General features: G+C 60.4%; 1 protein-coding gene across 1 annotated transcript; it reads left to right on the top strand.

Moving 5' to 3' along the window:
- Positions 1 to 1,111: 1,111 nt before the first annotated feature.
- On the top strand, positions 1,112 to 16,342 carry LOC117438086 (transferrin receptor protein 2-like). The gene is made up of 15 exons (XM_034073495.1): positions 1,112 to 1,235; positions 4,420 to 4,612; positions 5,073 to 5,207; positions 5,553 to 5,658; positions 6,204 to 6,326; positions 7,914 to 8,034; positions 11,315 to 11,488; positions 12,839 to 12,958; positions 13,337 to 13,419; positions 13,901 to 13,964; positions 14,573 to 14,640; positions 14,812 to 14,888; positions 15,281 to 15,365; positions 16,099 to 16,157; positions 16,333 to 16,342. The coding sequence occupies exons 1-15, from the start codon at positions 1,112 to 1,114 to the stop codon at positions 16,340 to 16,342; spliced, it is 1,542 nt and encodes a 513-aa protein (XP_033929386.1).
- Positions 16,343 to 19,325: the final 2,983 nt, after the last annotated feature.

Here is a 19,325-nt window from a genome sequence, read left to right on the forward strand (position 1 = left end):
GAGGGGTTTGGGGGGGTCAATGGGGGTTAAAGGGGGGGATATGGGGGGGGGCAGGAGGGGTTTTGGGGGGGTCAAAGGGGGGGAAGGAGGGGGTTGGGGGGGCAAAAGGGGGAGTAAAGGGGGGGATATGGGGGGGGCAGGAGGGGGTTGGGGTGCTCAAAGGGGGGGGGGAAGGAGGGGGATGGGGGGGCAAAAGGGGGGTTAAAGGGGGGGGATATGGGGGGGGGGCACCAGGAGGGGGTTGGAGGGGTCAATAGGTGTTAAAGGGGTGGGGGGGGATATGGCGGGGGGCACCAGGAGGGGGTTGGGGGGTGTCAAAGGGGGGGGCAGGAGGGGGTTGGGGGGGTCAATGGGGGGTTAAAGGGGTGGGGGGGGATATGGGGGAGGGCAGGAGGGGTTTGGGGGGGTCAAAGGGGGTTAAAGGGGGGGGGATATGGGGGGGCAGGTGGGGGTTGGGGGGGTCAATGGGGGATTAATGGGGGGGATATGGGGGGCGCAGGGGGCGGTTGGGGGGGTCAAATGGGGGGAAGGAGGGAATGGGGTGGAAAAGGGAGATTAAAGGGGGGGATATGGGGGGGGCAAGAGGGGGTTGGGGGGGTTAAAAGGGGGATTAAAGGGGGAGATATGTGGGGGGGGGAGGAGGGGTTTGAGGGGTGTCAAGGGGGGGGGGGAAGGAGGGGGTTGGGGGGGTCAAAGGGGGATTAATGGGGGGAGATATGGGGGGGCAGGGAGGGGTTGGGGGGTCAATGGGGGTTAAGGGGGGGGGATACGGGGGGGGCAAGAGGGGGTTTGGGGGGGTCAAAGGGGGATTAAAGGGGGTAGATATTGGGGGGGGGGCCGCACCAGGAGGGTGTTGGGGGGGGGGGAGAACGATTGGGGTCAAAGTTCACCCCAAACCCAACCCCCCCCCCCCCCCAGACCCCCCCCCACATCAATGGAGGTCCTGAGGCGCTGCTGCCATAGACGGGTAAGGGAACCCCCCCATCCCCCCCCCTCCCCCCCCCCCCCCCCGGGGGTGATGACGTAACCCGTGACGTCATCGCAGCCCCCGGGGGGAGGGGCAGTGTCCTATGCCCGTCAATGGGATGAGGAAGAGGAAGGGGAGGGGGGGATGGGAGCGGCCATCGTGAGGCTGCCCAGGCCACGCCCCTGGCCACGCCCCCGGCCACGCCCCCGCCGCAGGCTCCACCCACTCGTGACGTTGGCGCTGGGCTCTGCCTCTGCCTTCCTGGCAGGTAGGGACCCATTATACCCCATTGAACCCCATTGAACCCCATTGGACCCTATTGGACCCTATTGGACCCCATTGGACCCCATTGAACCCTATTGTAACCCATTGCATTTTATTGCACCCCATTGTACCCCATTGAACCTTATTACAGCCCATTGCATCCTATTGCACCCCACTGTACCTCATTGAACCCTATTACAGCCCATTGCATCCTATTGCACCCCACTGCAAACCATTGCATCCTATTGCACCCCATTGGACCCTATTGCAACCCATTGCATCCTATTGCAACCCACTGCATCCTATTGCACCCCACTGTACCCCATTGAACCCTATTGCAACCCACTGCATCCTATTGCACCCCACTGCAAACCATTGCATCCTATTGCACCCCATTGTATCCCGTTGGACCCTATTGCAACCCATTGCATCCTATTGCAATTCACTGCATCCTATTGCACCCCACTGCACCCCATTGGAACCTATTGCACCCCATTGCAACCTATTCCATCCCATTGCACCCCATTGTACCTCATTGAACTATACTGCAACCCATTGCATCCCACTGTACCCCACTGAATCCTATTGCACCCCATTGGAACCTATTGTACCCCATTGCAACCCATTGGAACCTATTGCAACCCATTGCACTCCATTATTCCCTTTATCCCATTGCACCCCATTGCACCCTCACCCCATTGCACCCCACTGCACCCCATTGAACCCTATTGCACCCCACTGCACCCCATTGGAACCTATTGCACCCCATTCCATCCCATTACACCCCATTATGCCCCTTGTCCGATTGCATCCCATTGCTCCCATTGCACCCCACTGCACCCCAATGCATCCTATTGCACCCCACTGTACCCCATTGGAACCTATTGCACCCCATTGCAACCCATTCCATCCCATTGCACCCCATTATGCCCCTTGTCCCATTGCACCCCATTTCACCCTCACCCCATTGCTCCCATTTTACCCTATTGCACCCCACTGCACCCATTGGAACCTATTGCACCCCATTGCAACCCATTCCATCCCATTCCACCCCACTGTACCCCACTGAACCCTATTGCAACCCATTGCATCCCATTGCACACCACTGTACCCCATTGGAACCTATTGCACCCCCATTGGACGCCATTGCACCCTCACCCCATTGCTCCCATTGCACTCCACTGCACCCCACTGCATCCTATTGCACCCCACTGCACCCCATTGGAAACGATTGCACCCCATTCCATCCCATTACATCCCATTATGCCCCTTGTCCCATTGCACCCCATTGCATCCTTACCCCATTGCTCCTATTATCCCCCATTGAACGCTATTGCAACCCATTGCACCCCACTGCACCCCATTGGAACCTATTGCACCCCATTCCATCCCATTACACCGCATTATGCTCCTTGTCCCATTGCACCCCATTGCACCCTCAACCCATTGCTCCCATTACACCCCATTGCACCCCACTGCACCCCATTGGAACCTATTGCACCCCATTGCAACCCATTCCATCCCATTGCACCCCATTGTACCCCATTGAACCCTATTGCAACCCATTGCATCCCATTGCACCCCACTGCATCCTATTGCATCCCACTACACCCCATTGGAACCTATTGCACCCCATTGCATCCTATTGCACCCCATTGTACCCCATTGGAACCTATTGCACCCCACTGTACCCTGTTGAAACCTATTGCACCCCATTGCACCCCATTCCATCCCATTGCACCCCATTATGCTCCTTGTCCCATTGCACCCCATTACACCCTCACCCCATTGCTCCCATTGCTCCCATTGCACCCCACTGCACCCATTGCAACCTATTGCACCCCATTGCAACCCATTCCATCCCATTGCAGCCCATTGTACCCCATTGAACCCTATTGCAACCCATTGTATCCCATTGCACCCCACTGCATCCTATTGCACCCAATTCCATCCCATTGCACCCCATTATGCCGCTTGTCCAACTACACCCCTTTGCATCCTCACCCCATTGCTCCCATTGTACCCCATTGACCCTTTTGCAACCCATTACATCCTATTGCACCCCACTGCACCCCACTAGAACCTATTGCACCCCACTGCACCCCATGGGAACCTATTGCGCCCCATTCCATCCGATTACACCCCATTATGCCCCTTGCCTCATTGCACCCCATTGCTTCCATTGCACCCTCACCCCATTGCTCCCATTGCACCCTCACCCCATTGCTCCCATTGCTCCCATTGCACCCCACTGCATCCTATTGCACCCCACTATACCCCATTGGAACCTATTGCACCCCATTGCAACCTATTGCATCCCATTGCACCCCATTGTACCTCATTGAACTATACTGCAACCCATTGCATCCCACTGTACCCCACTGAATCCTATTGCACCCCATTGCATCCTATTTCACCCCTCTGTAACCCATTGCGTCCTATTGCACCCCATTGCAACCCATTGGAACCTATTGCAACCCATTGCACCCCATTCCATCCCATTGCACCCCATTATGCCCCTTGTCCCATTGCATCCCATTGCACCCTCACCCCATTGCACCCCATTGCACCACACTGCATCCTATTGCACCCCACTGCAACCCATTGGAACCTATTGCACCACATTCCATCCCATTACACCCCATTATGCCCCTTGTCCCATTGCACCCCATTGCATCCTTACCCCATTGCTCCTATTATCCCCCATTGAATGCTATTGCAACCCATTGCACCCCACTGCACCCCATTGAAACCTATTGCAACCCATTCCATCCCATTGCACCCCATTATGCCACTTGTCCCATTGCACCCCATTGCACCCTCACCCCATTGCTCCCATTTTACCCTATTGCACCCCACTGCACCCATTGAAACCTATTGCACCCCACTGCACCCATTGAAACCTATTGCACCCCACTGCACCCATTGGAACCTATTGCACCCCATTGCAACCCATTCCATCCCATTGCACCCCATTGTACCCCATTGAACCCTATTGCAACCCATTGTATCCCATTGCTCCCATTGCCCCCATTGGAACCTATTGCACCCCATTGCAACCCATTCCATCCCATTGCACCTCATTGTACCCCATTGAACCCTATTGCAACCCATTGTATCCCATTGCACCCCATTGCCCCCATTGTATCCCATTATCCCCCATTACCCCCCCTGCCCCCCCCCCCCAGGTCTCCTGGTGGCCTCCCTTGGCCACGCCCCCTGCCGGGCCGGGATGTGGGCGGGGCTGTCCCCTCCTGGCCCCGCCCCCGAGGGGGAGGGGCTTGGGGGCGTGGCCAGCGCTGAGGCTCCGCCCCCTTGGCCCCGGCTGCGGGAGCTGCTGCAGAGACACCTGCAGGACGAGCGCATTGAGGCTTGGGTGAGGTGAGTGCCTGACCCTTGACCCCTATTGTGACCTGTGACCCCGGTGTGACCCCAATGTGACCCAACCGTGACCCCAGTGTGACCCCGGTGTGACCCCTGTATGACCCCTGTGTGACCCCGGCGTGACCCTGGTGTGCCCCTGATGTGACCCAACCGTGACCCCAATATGACCCCGATGTGACCCCGTTGTGACCCCATTGTGACCCCGATGTGACCCCGTTGTGACCCGGTGTGACTCTGGCATGACCCTGGTGTGACCCCTGTGTGACCCCGATGTGACCCAACCGTGACCCCGGTGTGACCCCGAGGTGACCTGGTGTGAACCCATTGTGACCCTGTTGTGACCTGGGTGTGACTGGTGTGACCCTTGCATGACCCCGGTGTGACCCCTGTGTGACCCCGGTGTGACCACACTGTGACCCCAGTGTGACCCTGCTGTGACCCCGCTGTGACCCCACAGGGAGGTCAGCGCGGGGCCGCACGGGGCGGGGTCAGAGAGGGGGCGGAGCCTGGCGGGGTCAGTGCTGGAGGCCATGGAGGGGGCGGGGCTAAACCGGGTCTGGAGCCGCCCACAGCCCCTCCCCCTCCCCGTACGGTAATGGGGTCAAAGGGCATCGGGGGGGTTAAAGGTGGTGGAGGTCATTGGGGGGGTCACAGGAGGAGGTTACAAGGGTTATTGGTGGGGTTATGGGTTGGGGTCACAGGGGTCATGGGGGTCAGGGGTCATGGGGGGTCAGGGTCAAAGGGTGAGGGAAAGAGGGGAGGGGCTCTAAGGGGTCATGAGGTTACAGAACTGAAGGGGTCAGAGGTCACGGGGGGTGTCAAAGGGTGCGGGCTCACAGCAGGTCAAAGTTCACAGGGGTCATGGGGGGTGGTATGGGGAGGGGTCCTGGTGGGGTTTTGGGTTCCTGACCTCTGACCCCTGACCTGTGACCCTCAGGGGGTCAGTGTCACTCCAATGGGTGGATGCTGAAGGCCGAGAGCTCCAAAGGCTTCGATTGGATCCTGAGGCCTTTTGTGCATGGAGCGCGTCCGGGAACGCTACGGTGACCCCTGACCCCTACCCCCTGACCCCCCACTGACCCCTGACTCCCCCGTGCTCCCTGTCCGATCTCTGACCCCCCCCACTGACCTCTGACCACCCACTGACTCCTGAACCCCATCCCCCACTGACCCCTGTCCTCTGACCCCCTCAATGACACCTGACCTCTGAGCCCCTGCTGACCCCTGAGCCCCCACTGACCTCTGATCCCCCACCCACTGACCCCTGACCCCACTTACCCCTGACCTCTGACCCCCCACTGACCCCTCTCCCCTAACCTTGTCCACTGACCCCCCACTGACCCCTTTCCTCTGATCCCCCAATGACCCCTGACATCTGCCCCCACCACTGACCCCTGCCCTCTGAACCTCCACTGACCCCTGACCTCTGACACACACACACCCTGCTGACCCCTGTCCCCCACCACTTACCTCTGACCCCCAGTGACCCCTCACCCCCCACTGACCTCTGAACCCCCACTGACCTCTGAACCCCCACTGACCTCTGAACCCCCACTGACCCCTGACCCCAGTGACCTCTGACCCTCAGGGTGGGCTGGTCTATGGGCACTATGGCCGCCCCCAGGACCTGCAGCTGCTCAGGGCTCAGGGAGTCTCCATTGGAGGGAACCTGCTGCTGCTGAGGACGGGACGGGGAGACCCCGCGGGCAAGGTGTCACGTGGGGGGGGTCACTGCGGGGTCACCGCGGGGTCACTGCGGGGTCACTGTGGGGTCACTGTGGGGTCAATGTGGGGTTACTATGGGGGCACTGTGGGGTCACTGTGGGGTCACTGTGGGGTCACTGTGGGGTTACTATGGGGGCACTGTGGGGTCACTGTGGGGTCACTGTGGGGGCACTGTGGGGTCACTGTGGGGGTTACTGTGGGGTCACTGTGGGGTCACTGCGGGGTCACTGCGGGGTCACTGTGGGGTCACTGCGGGGGCACTGTGGGGTCATTGTGGGGTCACTGTGGGGGCACTGTGGGGTCACTGTGGGGTCACTGTGGGGTTACTGTGGGGTCACTGCGGGGTCACTGCGGGGTCACCGCGGGGTCACTGCGGGGTCACTGTGGGGGCACTGTGGGGTCACTGTGGGGTCACTATGGGGGCACTATGGGGTCACTGTGGGATCACTGTGGGGTCACTGTGGGGGCACTGTGGGGTCACTGCGGGGTCACTGTGGGGGCACTGTGGGGTCACTGGTGTCACTGTGGGGGCACTATGGGGTCACTGTGGGGTCACTGTGGGGGCACTATGGGGGCACTGTGGGGTCACTGCGGGGTCACTGCGGGGTCACTGTGGAGTCACTATGGGGGCACTATGGGGGTCACTATGGGGTCACTGTGGGGTCACTGTGGGGTCACTATGGGGGCACTATGGGGGCACTATGGGGTCACTGTGGGGTCACTATGGGGTCACTGTGGGGTCACTGGTGTCACTGTGGGGGCACTATGGGGTCACTGTGGGGTCACTGTGGGGGCACTATGGGGGCACTGTGGGGTCACTGCGGGGTCACTGCGGGGTCACTGTGGAGTCACTATGGGGGCACTATGGGGGTCACTATGGGGTCACTGTGGGGTCACTGTGGGGTCACTATGGGGGCACTATGGGGGCACTATGGGGGTCACTGTGGGGTCACTGTGGGGGCACTATGGGGTCACTGTGGGGTCACTGTGGGGGCACTATGGGGGCACTGTGGGGTCACTGCGGGGTCACTGTGGGGGCACTGTGGGGGCACTGTGGGGGCACTGTGGGGTCACTGTGGGGGGAGCCCTATAGGGGTATCTATGGGGGTGCCTATGGGGGGTCACTATGGGGGTGTCCCTATGGGGGTGTCCCTATAGGGGTGTTCCTATGGGAGTATCCCTATGGAGGGTTCCTATGGGGTGCCTATGGGGGTGTGACATGGGGGGGGCTATGGGGGTGTCTATGCGGGTGTCTATGGGGGGATCACTATAGGGGAGTCTATGGGGGTGTCCCTATTGGGGTACCTACGGGGGTGTCTATGGGGGGAGCCCTATGGGGGTGCCCCTATAGGGGTGCCTATGGGGGTGCTATGGGGTGTCCCTATGGGGGTACCTATGGGGGGACCCTATAGGGTTACCTATGGGGAGTCACTATGGGGTACCTATAGGGGTGTCTCTATAGGGGTACCTATAGTGGGGTCCCTATGGGTGTGTTCTCAAGGGTGTACCCCATAGGGATACCTATAAGGGGATCCCATAGGATGCTATAGGGCTCCCCCTTGCCCCCCCCCAGGTGGCAGCAGCAGCAGGGGCAGGGGCTCTGGGGGTGCTGCTGTACCCAGACCCACAGGACACTGTGGGGCCTGGGGGGGACCCCGGCCTGGGGGGGGACACGGCCGTGACCATGCATGTGAGTGGGGGGGGGTGGGGGGGGTCAATGGGGGGGGTTGGGGGTCAGTGGGGGGGTCAATGGGGGGTCAATGGGGGGGTCAACGGGGGGTCTATGGGGTGTGAATGGGGGGGTCAATGGGGGGCTCAACGGGGGGTCTATGGGGGGTCAATGTGGGGATCAATGGGGGGTCAATGGGGGTGTCAATGTGGGGATCAATGGGGGGTTAATGGGGGGGTCAACGGGGGGTCTATGGGGTGTCAATGGGGGGGGGTCAATGGGGGGGTCAATGGGGGGGTCAATGGGGGGGTCAATGGGGGGTCAGTGGGAGCTATGGGGGGGTTTGGGGGTCAATGGGGGGCTGAATGGGGGGTCAATGGGGGGGATGGGGGGTGTTGGGTGTCAATGGGGGGGACTCAATGGGGGACTCATTGGGGGGTCAATGGGGGGGGTTGGGGGTCAGTGGGGGGGTCAATGGGGGGTCAATGGGGGCTATGGAGGGGTTAGGGGGTGCTGTGGGTCAATGGGGGTCAGTGGGGGGGAGGATTTTGGGGGGGGTTGGGTGTCAATGGGGTCTATGGGTGGGTTTGGGTTTGCTATGTGTCTATGGGGGTATCCACACTATTGGGGTGCAGGGGGGGGGGGTCACCCCATTTCTGACCCACCCCCAGCTGCAGGAGGGGTCAGGGGACCCCTATAGCCGTGGGTTCCCCTCCTTCACCGGCCGAGCCCCCCCCGGGCCCCCCCCGGGGGTCCCCCCGATCCCTGCGCACCCCATAAGTGCCAACACTGCAGCACAGCTCCTACGGTGAGAGCCCCCCCATAACCTGGGTACCCCCATTGTGTCCTATGGGGGTGATCATTAACCCCCCCCCATCACCCCCATTGTGTCCTATGGGGGTGCTCATTAACCCCCCCCCATCACCCCCATTGTGTCCTATGGGGGAGCTCATTAACCCCCCCCCATCACATGGGTACCCCCATTATATCCTATGGGGGTGCTCATTAACCCCCCTTTCGGGTACCCCCATTGTGTCCTATGGGGGTGCTCATTAACCCCCCCCATAACCTGGGTACCCCCATTGTGTCCTATGGGGGTGCTCATTAACCCCCCCCCATAACCTGGGTACCCCCATTGTGTCCTATGGGGGTGCTCATTACCCCCCCCCCCATAACCTGGGTACCCCCATTGTGTTCTATGGGGGTGCTCATTAACCCCCCCCCCGGGTACCCCCATTGTGTCCTATGGGGGTGCTCATTAACCCCCCCCATCACCCCCATTGTGTCCTATGGGGGTGCTCATTAACCCCCCCCCATCACCCCCATTGTGTCCTATGGGGGTGCTCATTAACCCCCCTCCGGGTACCCCCATTGTGTCCTATGGGGGTGCTCATTAACCCCCCCCATAACGTGGGAACCCCCATTGTGTCCTATGGGGGTGCTCATGATCCCCCCCCCATCACCCCCATTGTGTCCTATGGGGGTGATCATTAACCCCCCCCCATCACCCCCATTGTGTCCTATGGGGGTGCTCATTAACCCCCCCCCATCACCCCCATTGTGTCCTATAGGGGTGCTCATTAACCCCCCCATCACCCCCATTGTGTCCTATGGGGGTGCTCATTAACCCCCACCCCCATCACCCCCATTGTGTCCTATGGGGGTGCTCATTAACCCCCCCCCATCACCCCCATTGTGTCCTATGGGGGTGCTCATTAACCCCCCCCCATAACCTGGGTACCCCCATTGTGTCCTATGGGGGTGCTCATTAACCCCCCCCCATCACCCCCATTGTGTCCTATGGGGGTGCTCATAACCCCCCCCCCCATCACCCCCATTGTGTCCTATGGGGGTGCTCATTACCCCCCCCATAACCTGGGTACCCCCATTGTGTCCTATGGGGGTGCTCATTAACCCCCCCCTCGGGTACTCCCATTGTGTCCTATGGGGGTGCTCATTAACCCCGGGTACCCCCATTGTGTCCTATGGGGGTGCTCATTAACCCCGGGTACCCCCATTGTGTCCTATGGGGGTGCTCATTAACCCCCCCCTCGGGTACCCCCATTGTGTCCTATGGGGGTGCTCATTAACCCCCCCCCATAACCTGGGTACCCCCATTGTGTCCTATGGGGGTGCTCATGATCCCCCCATCACCCCCATTGTGTTCTATGGGGGTGCTCATTAACCCCCCCCCATCACCCCCATTGTGTCCTATGGGGGTGCTCATTAACCCCCCCCCCATAACCTGGGTACCCCCATTGTGTCCTATGGGGGTGCTCATTAACCCCCCCCCCCATCACCCCCATTGTGTCCTATGGGGGGTGCTCATTACACCCCCCCCCGGGTACCCCCATTGTGTCCTATGGGGGTGCTCATTAACCCCCCCCCCCCCCATCACCCCCATTGTGTCCTATGGGGGTGCTCATTAACCCCCCCCCATCACATGGGTACCCCCATTATATCCTATGGGGGTGCTCATTAACCCCCCCCCCATCACCCCCATTGTGTCCTATGGGGGTGCTCATGACCCCCCCATTGTGTTCTATGGGGGTGCTCATTAACCCCCCCCCCATCACCCCCATTGTGTCCTATTGGGGTGCTCATTAACCCCCCCCCATCACCCCCATTGTGTCCTATGGGGTGCTCATTAACCCCCCCCCATCACCCCCATTGTGTCCTATGGGGGTGCTCATTAACCCCCCCCCCATCACCCCCATTGTGTCCTATGGGGGTGCTCATTAACCCCCCCCCATCACCCCCATTGTGTCCTATGGGGTGCTCATTAACCCCCCCCATAACCTGGGTACCCCCATTGTGTCCTATGGGGGTGCTCATTAACCCCCCCATAACCTGGGTACCCCCATTGTGTCCTATGGGGGTGCTCATTAACCCCCCCATAACCTGGGTACACCCATTGTGTCCTATGGGGGTGCTCATTAACCCCCCCCCATAACCTGGTACCCCCATTGTGTCCTATGGGGGTGCTCATTGACCCCCCCCCCATAACCTGGGTACCCCCATTGTGTCCTATGGGGGTGCTCATTGACCCCCCCCCATAACCTGGGTACCCCCATTGTGTCCTATGGGGGTGCTCATTAATCCCCCCCCATCACCCCCATTGTGTCCTATGGGGGTGCTCATTACCCCCCCCATAACCTGGGTACCCCCATTGTGTCCTATGGGGGTGCTCATTACCCCCCCCATAACCTGGGTACCCCCATTGTGTCCTATGGGGGTGCTCATTAACCCCCCCCATCACCCCCATTGTGTCCTATGGGGGTGCTCACCCCCCCCCCCCATTGCAGGGTCCTGGGTGGCCCCCGTGCGCCTGCGCGTTGGGGGGGTCCCCCCCTCCGGGGTCTTTGGTACCGTCCGGAGGAGGGGGGGGGGTCGGCGGCTCCGGCTCAGTGTGGCTGCAGGCACTGAACCGGGCACCCTGACCAGCGTCTTTGGGGTCCTCGAGGGGCGGCTGGAGCCCGGTGAGGGGCGGGGCTAAGGGAGGGGAGGGGCTAAAGGGGCGGAGTCAATATGGGGCGGTGCCAAAGGGGGCGGAGCCAATTAAAGGGGAGGGGCCAATGGGAGGGTGTGGTGGTGACCGGAGCCCGATGAGGGGCGGGGCTAAAGGGGGGCGGGACTAAAAGGGGGCGGGGCTTAAAGGACGAGCCAATGGAGGGGGCGGGGACGAGGGCGGGGCCAATGGGGAGGGGTGGTGAACGGAGCCCTGTGAGGGGCGGGGCTAAGGGAGAAGGCGGGGTCCAAGGGGCGGAGTTAATAGAGGGGGCGGGGCTAAGGGGGTGGGGTTAAAGGGGCGGAGCCAATGAAAGGGGAGGGGCCAATGGGGAGGGGTTGCAGTGGCAAATGGAGCCAGGTGAGGGGCGGGGCTAAGGGAGGGGGCGGTGCTTAAGGGATGGAGCCAATGGAGGGGGCGGGGCCGAGGGCGGGGCCAATGGGGAGGGGTGCGATGGTGAACGGAGCCCGATGAGGGGCGGGGTTAAAGGAGGGGGCGTGGCTAAAGGGGGCGGGGCCAATGGGGAGGAGGAGCGGTGGTGGAGCCCGGTGAGGGGCGGGGTTAAAGAGGGGCGGGGCTAAAGGGGCGGGGTCAATTCAGAGGGCGGGGCTAAGTGAGGCGTGGGGCTAAAGGGGCGGAGTCAATAGCGGGGGCGTGACCAATGGGGAGGGGTTGCGGTGGCGAACGGAGCCCGATGAGGGGCGGGGTTAAAGGAGGGGGCGTGGCTAAAGGGGGCGGGGCCAATGGGGAGGAGGAGCGGTGGTGGAGCCCGGTGAGGGGCGGGGTTAAAGAGGGGCGGGGCTAAAGGGGGCGGAGCCAATGAAATGGGCCAATGGGGAGGGGGTGCAGTGGCGAACAGAGCCCGGTGAGGGGCGGGGCTAAGGGATGGGGGGGCGGGGCTAAAGGGCGGAGCCAATGGGGGCGGGGACGAGGGCGGGGCCAATGGGGAGGTGTGTGGTGGGGAACGGAGGCCGGTGAGGGGCGGGGCTAAGGGAGGGGGCGGGGCTAAAAAGGCGGGGTCAATGGAGGGGGCGTGGTCGAGAGAGTGGCCAATGGGGAGGGGCTGCAGTGGCGGGCGGAGCACTGTGAGGGGCGTGGCTAAAGGGGGCGTGGCCAATGGTAAGGGATGATGAACGGAGCCCGGTGAGGGGCGGGGCTAAAGGGGACGGAGCTAAAGGGGGCGGGGCCAACGGAGAGGGCGGAGCCAATGGGAAGGGGCTGCGATGGCAAACGGGCTATGGGAGTCACGCCTGCATAGAGAGAGGAGGGGGCGTGGTTTGTGGCAGGGGGCGTGTCTTTGCTGACGTAGCCCCGCCCCCAGACTGTTACGTCATCGTGGGGGCGCAACGTGATTCGCTGGGCCCCGGGGCGGCGGCGTCAGGGGTGGGCACAGCTCTGCTGCTGGAGCTGGCGCGGTTCTTCGCTGCCATTGGACGGGACGGTGAGGGGCGGGGCCAAGGGGGCGGGGCCAAGGAGGGGATGGGCGGGGCTTGATGCTCTGAGGTGGTTCCCCCCATTGGGATCCCCATGGTTGCCCCCATGCCCCATTGACCCCAATTGGTGCCCCCATGCTCCATTCACCCCAATGAGTGCCCCCATGCCCCATAGACACCAATGGGTGCCCCATTGACCCCATGGGTGCCCCATTGACCCCAATATGTGCCCCATTCACCCCATGGCTGCCCCATTGACCCCATGGGTACCCCATTGACCCCAATGGGTGTCCCCCATGCCCCATTCACCCCATGGGTGCCCCATTGACCCCATGGCTGCCCCATTGACCCCATGGCTGCCCCATTGACCCCATGGCTGCCCCCAGGGTTCCAGCTCCGTCGCTCTCTGCTCTTCGTCAGTTGGGATGGGGGCGAATTCGGGCACTTGGGGGCTACTGAATGGCTCGAGGTGAGACCCCCCCCCATGACCCCCCCCATGACCCCCCCCATGACCCCCCCAACCCATAACCCCCCCTCACCCCATAACCCCCACCCTATAACCCCCCCCATGACGCCCCCACCCCATAACCCCCCCCTGACCCCCCCACCCCATAACCCCCCATAACCCCCACCCCATAACCCCCCCCATAACCCCCCCATAACCCCCCCATGACCCCCCCACCCCATAACCCCCACCCCATAGCCCCCCCCCACCCCATAACCCCCCTCATAACCCCCACCCCATAGCCCCCCCACCCCATGACCCCCCCATAACCCCCCTCACCCCATAACCCTCACCCCATAACCCCCCCATGACCCCCCCCACCCCATAACCCCCCATGACCCCCCCATAACCCCCCCATGACCCCCCCACCCCATAACCCCCCCATAACCCCCCCACCCCATAACCCCCCCCATGACCCCCCCGTAACCCCCATGACCCCCCCCAGGGGTACCCCAACCTCCTGCACACCAAAGCTGCTGCTTACATCAGCCTGGACCAGGCGGTGCTGGGTGAGACCCTATTGATCACTATTGATCCCCATTGATCCCATTGATCCCTATTGACCCCTATTGATCCCTATTGATTCCTATTGACCCCCATTGATCCCTAGTGATCCCCATTGACCCCCATTGACCCACATTGATTCCCATTGATCCCCACTGATCCCTGTTGACCCCCATTGATCCCTATTGATACCTATTGATCCCTATTGACTCCCATTGATCCCTATTGATACCTATTGATCCCTATTGATCCCCATTGATCCCTATTGATCCCTATTGACTCCCATTGATCCCTATTGATCCTCATTGATCCCCATTGATGCCCATTGATCCCTATTTATCCCCATTGAACCCTATTGATCCCTATTGGCCCCCATTGATCCCTATTGATCCCATTGATCCCTATTGACCCCATTGATCCCCATTGACCACCATTGATCCATACAGATCTCCATTGATCCCCATTAATCCCCATTGACTCCCATTGATCCCCATTGATCTCCATTGAGCCCCATTGACCCCATTGACCCCATTGATCCCTATTGACCCCCATTGATCCCTATTGATCCCCATTGAACCCCATTGACCCCCACTGACCCCCATTGCCCCCCCAGGTGCTGACCGCCTGGTAGCCAAAACCAGCCCGACCCTTGTGACCCTCATTGAGAGTGCGCTCAGCCAGGTGGGGGAGGGGCCTGGGGGGGGGGGGGGCGGGGCCTGAGAGGGGAGGGGCCTGAGAGGGGGCGGGGCCTGAGGGGGGCGGGGCCTGAGGGGGGCGGGGCCTGAGGGGGGCGGGGCCTGAGGGGGGGGAGGGGCCTCTCTGACACCCCCCCCCCCCCCCCCCCCATTGCAGGTGGAGAGCCCCAATGAGGGGGGGAAGAGCCTCCTGGAGCACGTGACCCGGCCGGGGCGGGGCTGGGAGAGTGACGTGTGCGTGAGGGGCGGGGCTTGTGAAGGCCACGCCCCCTATGGGTGGGGGGGCGGGGTTGGGAGAGTGACGTGTGCGTGAGGGGGCGGGGCTTGTGGAGGCCACGCCCCCTCCTGACAGACGGGAGGGGCTTGGATCGTGACGTGTGCGTGAGGGGGCGGGGCTTAGGGAGACCACACCCCCCTCCATGCGGAGGGGCGGGGCTTGGAGAGTGTGACGTGTGGGTTAAGGGGGCGGGGCTTGGGAGACCACGCCCCCTATGGGCGGAGGGGAGGGGCTGGGAGAGTGACGTGTGCGTGAGGGGGAGGGGCTTGGGGAGACCACGCCCCCTCAGTACGGAGGGGAGGGGGTCAGTGACGTCAGGACCCACGTGACTGTGTTGGGGGCGGGGCAGGATCCGACCCCTCCCCCCCCAGAGTGGAGCCTTCCCATTCACTGCAGCCGCTGGAGTCCCTGCGATGGAGATCGGGTTTGTGGAGGTGGGGGAGGGGCAGCACGTGGGGACCCTATAGAGACACATCCCATAGAGACATGTCCCATATCCTATATCCCATAGGAATGTGTTCATATCCCATAGGAACAGATCCCATAGGGACAGATCCCATAGGACCATGTCCCATATCCTATATCCCATAGGAATGTGTTCATATCCCATAGAAACAGATCCTATATCCAATGGGAATGGCTCCTGTATCCCATAGAAACAGCTCCCATATCCTATAGAAACATGTTCATATCCCATAGAAGTATGTCCTGTATCCCATGGAACATGTCCTGTATCCATGGGAATGGATATCCCATAGAATGTATCCCATAGAAACATGTTCATACCCATGGGAACAGCTCCCATATCCCATAGAGCAGTGTCCCATATCCTATATCACTGTGTCCCGTGTCCTATATCCCGTACATCCACATCCCAATACCCTACACACCCTTAATCCCTGTCCCCATACACTATACCTCCATACCCCATCCATCCCATACCCCATCCATCCCTATCCCTATACCCCATCCATCCCATACCCCATCTATCCCTATACCCATACCCCATCCATCCCTATCCCCATACCCCATCCATCCCTATCCCCATACCCCATCCATCCCTATCCCCATACCCCATTCATCCCATACCCTATACCCCATACACCCCATACCCCATACATCCCCATCCATCCCCATACATCCCTATATCCCCTGTGTGTCCCATAGTCCCCCATAGGCCGCCTGCGCTCCGCATTGGGTACCATGGAGGACTCGGTGTCGCGGCTGCAATCCCCATACCCCATACACCCCATACCCCATACACCCCATACCCCATACACCCCATACCCCATACACCCCATACCCCATACACCCCATATACCCCATACCCCATACACCCCATACACCCCATACATCCCTATACATCCCTATACATCCCCATATCCTATATCCCCCCCATAGTCCCCCATAGGCCGCCTGCGCTCCGCATTGGGTACCATGGAGGACTCGGTGTCGCGGCTGCAATCCCCATACCCCATACACCCCATACCCCATACACCCCATACCCCATACACCCCATACACCCCATACCCCATCCATCCCATACCCCATCCACCCCATACCCCATACACCCCATACCCCATACATCCCATACCACATACACCCCATACATCCCATACCCCATACACCCCATACCCCATACACCCCATACCCCATACACCCCATACCCCATACATCCCCATCCATCCCTATACATCCCTATATCCTATATCCCCCCCATAGTCCCCCATAGGCCGCCTGTGCTCCGCATTGGGTACCATGGAGGACTCGGTGTCATGGCTGCAATCCCCATACCCCATACACCCCATACCCCATACACCCCATACCCCATCCATCCCATACCCCATACACCCCATACCCCATACACCCCATACCCCATACACCCCATACCCCATCCATCCCATACCCCATACACCCCATACACCCCATACCCCATACCCCATACACCCCATACCCCATCCACCCCATACCCCATACACCCCATACACCCCATACCCCATCCATCCCCATACCCCATACACCCCATACACCCCATACACCCCATACACCCCATACACCCCATACCCCATCCATCCCATACCCCATACACCCCATACCCCATACACCCCATACCCCATACCCCATACACCCCATACCCCATCCATCCCATACCCCATACACCCCATACACCCCATACCCCATACCCCATACACCCCATACCCCATCCACCCCATACCCCATACACCCCATACACCCCATACCCCATCCATCCCCATACCCCATACACCCCATACCCCATACCCCATACACCCCATACCCCATACACCCCATACACCCCATACACCCCATACACCCCATCCATCCCCATCCATCCCCATCCATCCCTATATCCTATATCCCCCCCATAGTCCCCCATAGGCCGCCTGCGCTCCGCATTGGGTACCATGGAGGACTCGGTGTCGCGGCTCCAGCTCCGGTTACGGGGTCGTTGGCCGGCAGTGACCCGAGCGGTGACCTCGGTGGCGGCTCAGCTCCTGCTGCGCCTGGGTCATGACCCCAGGCTGCCTATGGACCCTGGGGCCTTGGGGGATGAGCTGCTGAGGAGGATGAGGCCATTGGAGGTAATGGGGTAATGGGGTCAATGGGGGTGATGGGGTAATGGGGGTGATGGGGTAATGGGGTAATGGGGGTAATGGGGTAATGGGGGTAATGGGGTAATGGGGTAATGGGGGTAATGGGGTAATGGGGTAATGGGGGTAATGGGGTAATGGGGGTAATGGGGTAATGGGGTAATGGGGTAATGGGGGTAATGGGGTAATGGGGTCAATGGGGGTAATGGGGTAATGGGGTAATGGGGGTAATGGGGGTAATGGGGTAATGGGGGTAATGGGGGTAATGGGGTAATGGGGGTAATGGGGTAATGGGGTAATGGGGGTAATGGGGTAATGGGGGTAATGGGGTAATGGGGTAATGGGGGTAATGGGGTAATGGGGTAATGGGGGTAATGGGGTAATGGGGGTAATGGGGTAATGGGGTCAATGGGGGTAATGGGGTAATGGGGTAATGGGGGTAATGGGGTAATGGGGGTAATGGGGTAATGGGGTAATGGGGGTAATGGGGTAATGGGGGTAATGGGGGTAATGGGGGTGATGGGGGTAATGGGGTAATGGGGGTAATGGGGTAATGGGGGTAATGGGGGTAATGGGGTAATGGGGGTAATGGGGGTAATGGGGTAATGGGGTAATGGGGTAATGGGGTAATGGGGTAATGGGGGTAATGGGGTAATGGGGGTAATGGGGGTAATGGGGTAATGGGGTAATGGGGGTGATGGGGGTAATGGGGGTAATGGGGTAATGGGGGTAATGGGGTAATGGGGTAATGGGGGTAATGGGGGTAATGGGGTAATGGGGGTGATGGGGGTAATGGGGTAATGGGGGTAATGGGGGTAATGGGGTAATGGGGGTAATGGGGTAATGGGGGTAATGGGGGTAATGGGGTAATGGGGTAATGGGGGTGATGGGGGTAATGGGGGTAATGGGGTAATGGGGGTAATGGGGTAATGGGGTAATGGGGGTAATGGGGGTAATGGGGTAATGGGGTAATGGGGGTGATGGGGGTAATGGGGGTAATGGGGTAATGGGGGTAATGGGGTAATGGGGGTAATGGGGGTAATGGGGTAATGGGGGTAATGGGGGTAATGGGGTAATGGGGTAATGGGGTAATGGGGTAATGGGGGTAATGGGGGTAATGGGGTAATGGGGGTAATGGGGGTGATGGGGTAATGGGGGTAATGGGGTAATGGGGGTAATGGGGGTAATGGGGTAATGGGGGTGATGGGGGTAATGGGGTAATGGGGGTAATGGGGGTAATGGGGTAATGGGGTAATGGGGGTGATGGGGGTAATGGGGTAATGGGGGTAATGGGGGTAATGGGGTAATGGGGTAATGGGGGTAATGGGGGTAATGGGGGTAATGGGGTAATGGGGGTAATGGGGGTAATGGGGTAGATGGGGTAATGGGGGTGATGGGGGTAATGGGGGTAATGGGGTAATGGGGGTAATGGGGGTAATGGGGTAATGGGGTAATGGGGGTAATGGGGGTAATGGGGTAATGGGGTAATGGGGGTGATGGGGTAATGGGGGTAATGGGGGTAATGGGGGTAATGGGGTAATGGGGTAATGGGGTAATGGGGGTAATGGGGTAATGGGGTATGGGGGTGATGGGGGTAATGGGGGTAATGGGGTAATGGGGGTAATGGGTAATGGGGGTAATGGGGGTCAATGGGGTACTGGGGGGTCATTGGGGTACTGGGGTAATGGGGTAATGGGGGTAATGGGGTATGGGGGTAATGGGGGTAATGGGGTAATGTGGTAATGGGGGGTGATGGGGGTCATGGGGTATGGGGTAATGGGGGTA

Source organism: Melopsittacus undulatus (genome assembly GCF_012275295.1).
Source record: "Melopsittacus undulatus isolate bMelUnd1 chromosome 25 unlocalized genomic scaffold, bMelUnd1.mat.Z SUPER_25_unloc_1, whole genome shotgun sequence".
NCBI lineage: Eukaryota > Metazoa > Chordata > Aves > Psittaciformes > Psittaculidae > Melopsittacus > Melopsittacus undulatus.

Excerpts from the sequence above, each read along its gene's own strand:
- LOC117438086 (XM_034073495.1), top strand. The coding sequence starts at position 1,112 with ATGGGAGCGGCCATCGTGAGGCTGCCCAGGCCACGCCCCTGGCCACGC. Across the intron at positions 5,659-6,203 it reads GCGCGTCCGGGAACGCTACG|GGTGGGCTGGTCTATGGGCA; the intron begins GTGACCCCTGAC and ends TCTGACCCTCAG. Across the intron at positions 15,366-16,098 it reads TGGAGATCGGGTTTGTGGAG|TCCCCCATAGGCCGCCTGCG; the intron begins GTGGGGGAGGGG and ends TGTGTCCCATAG.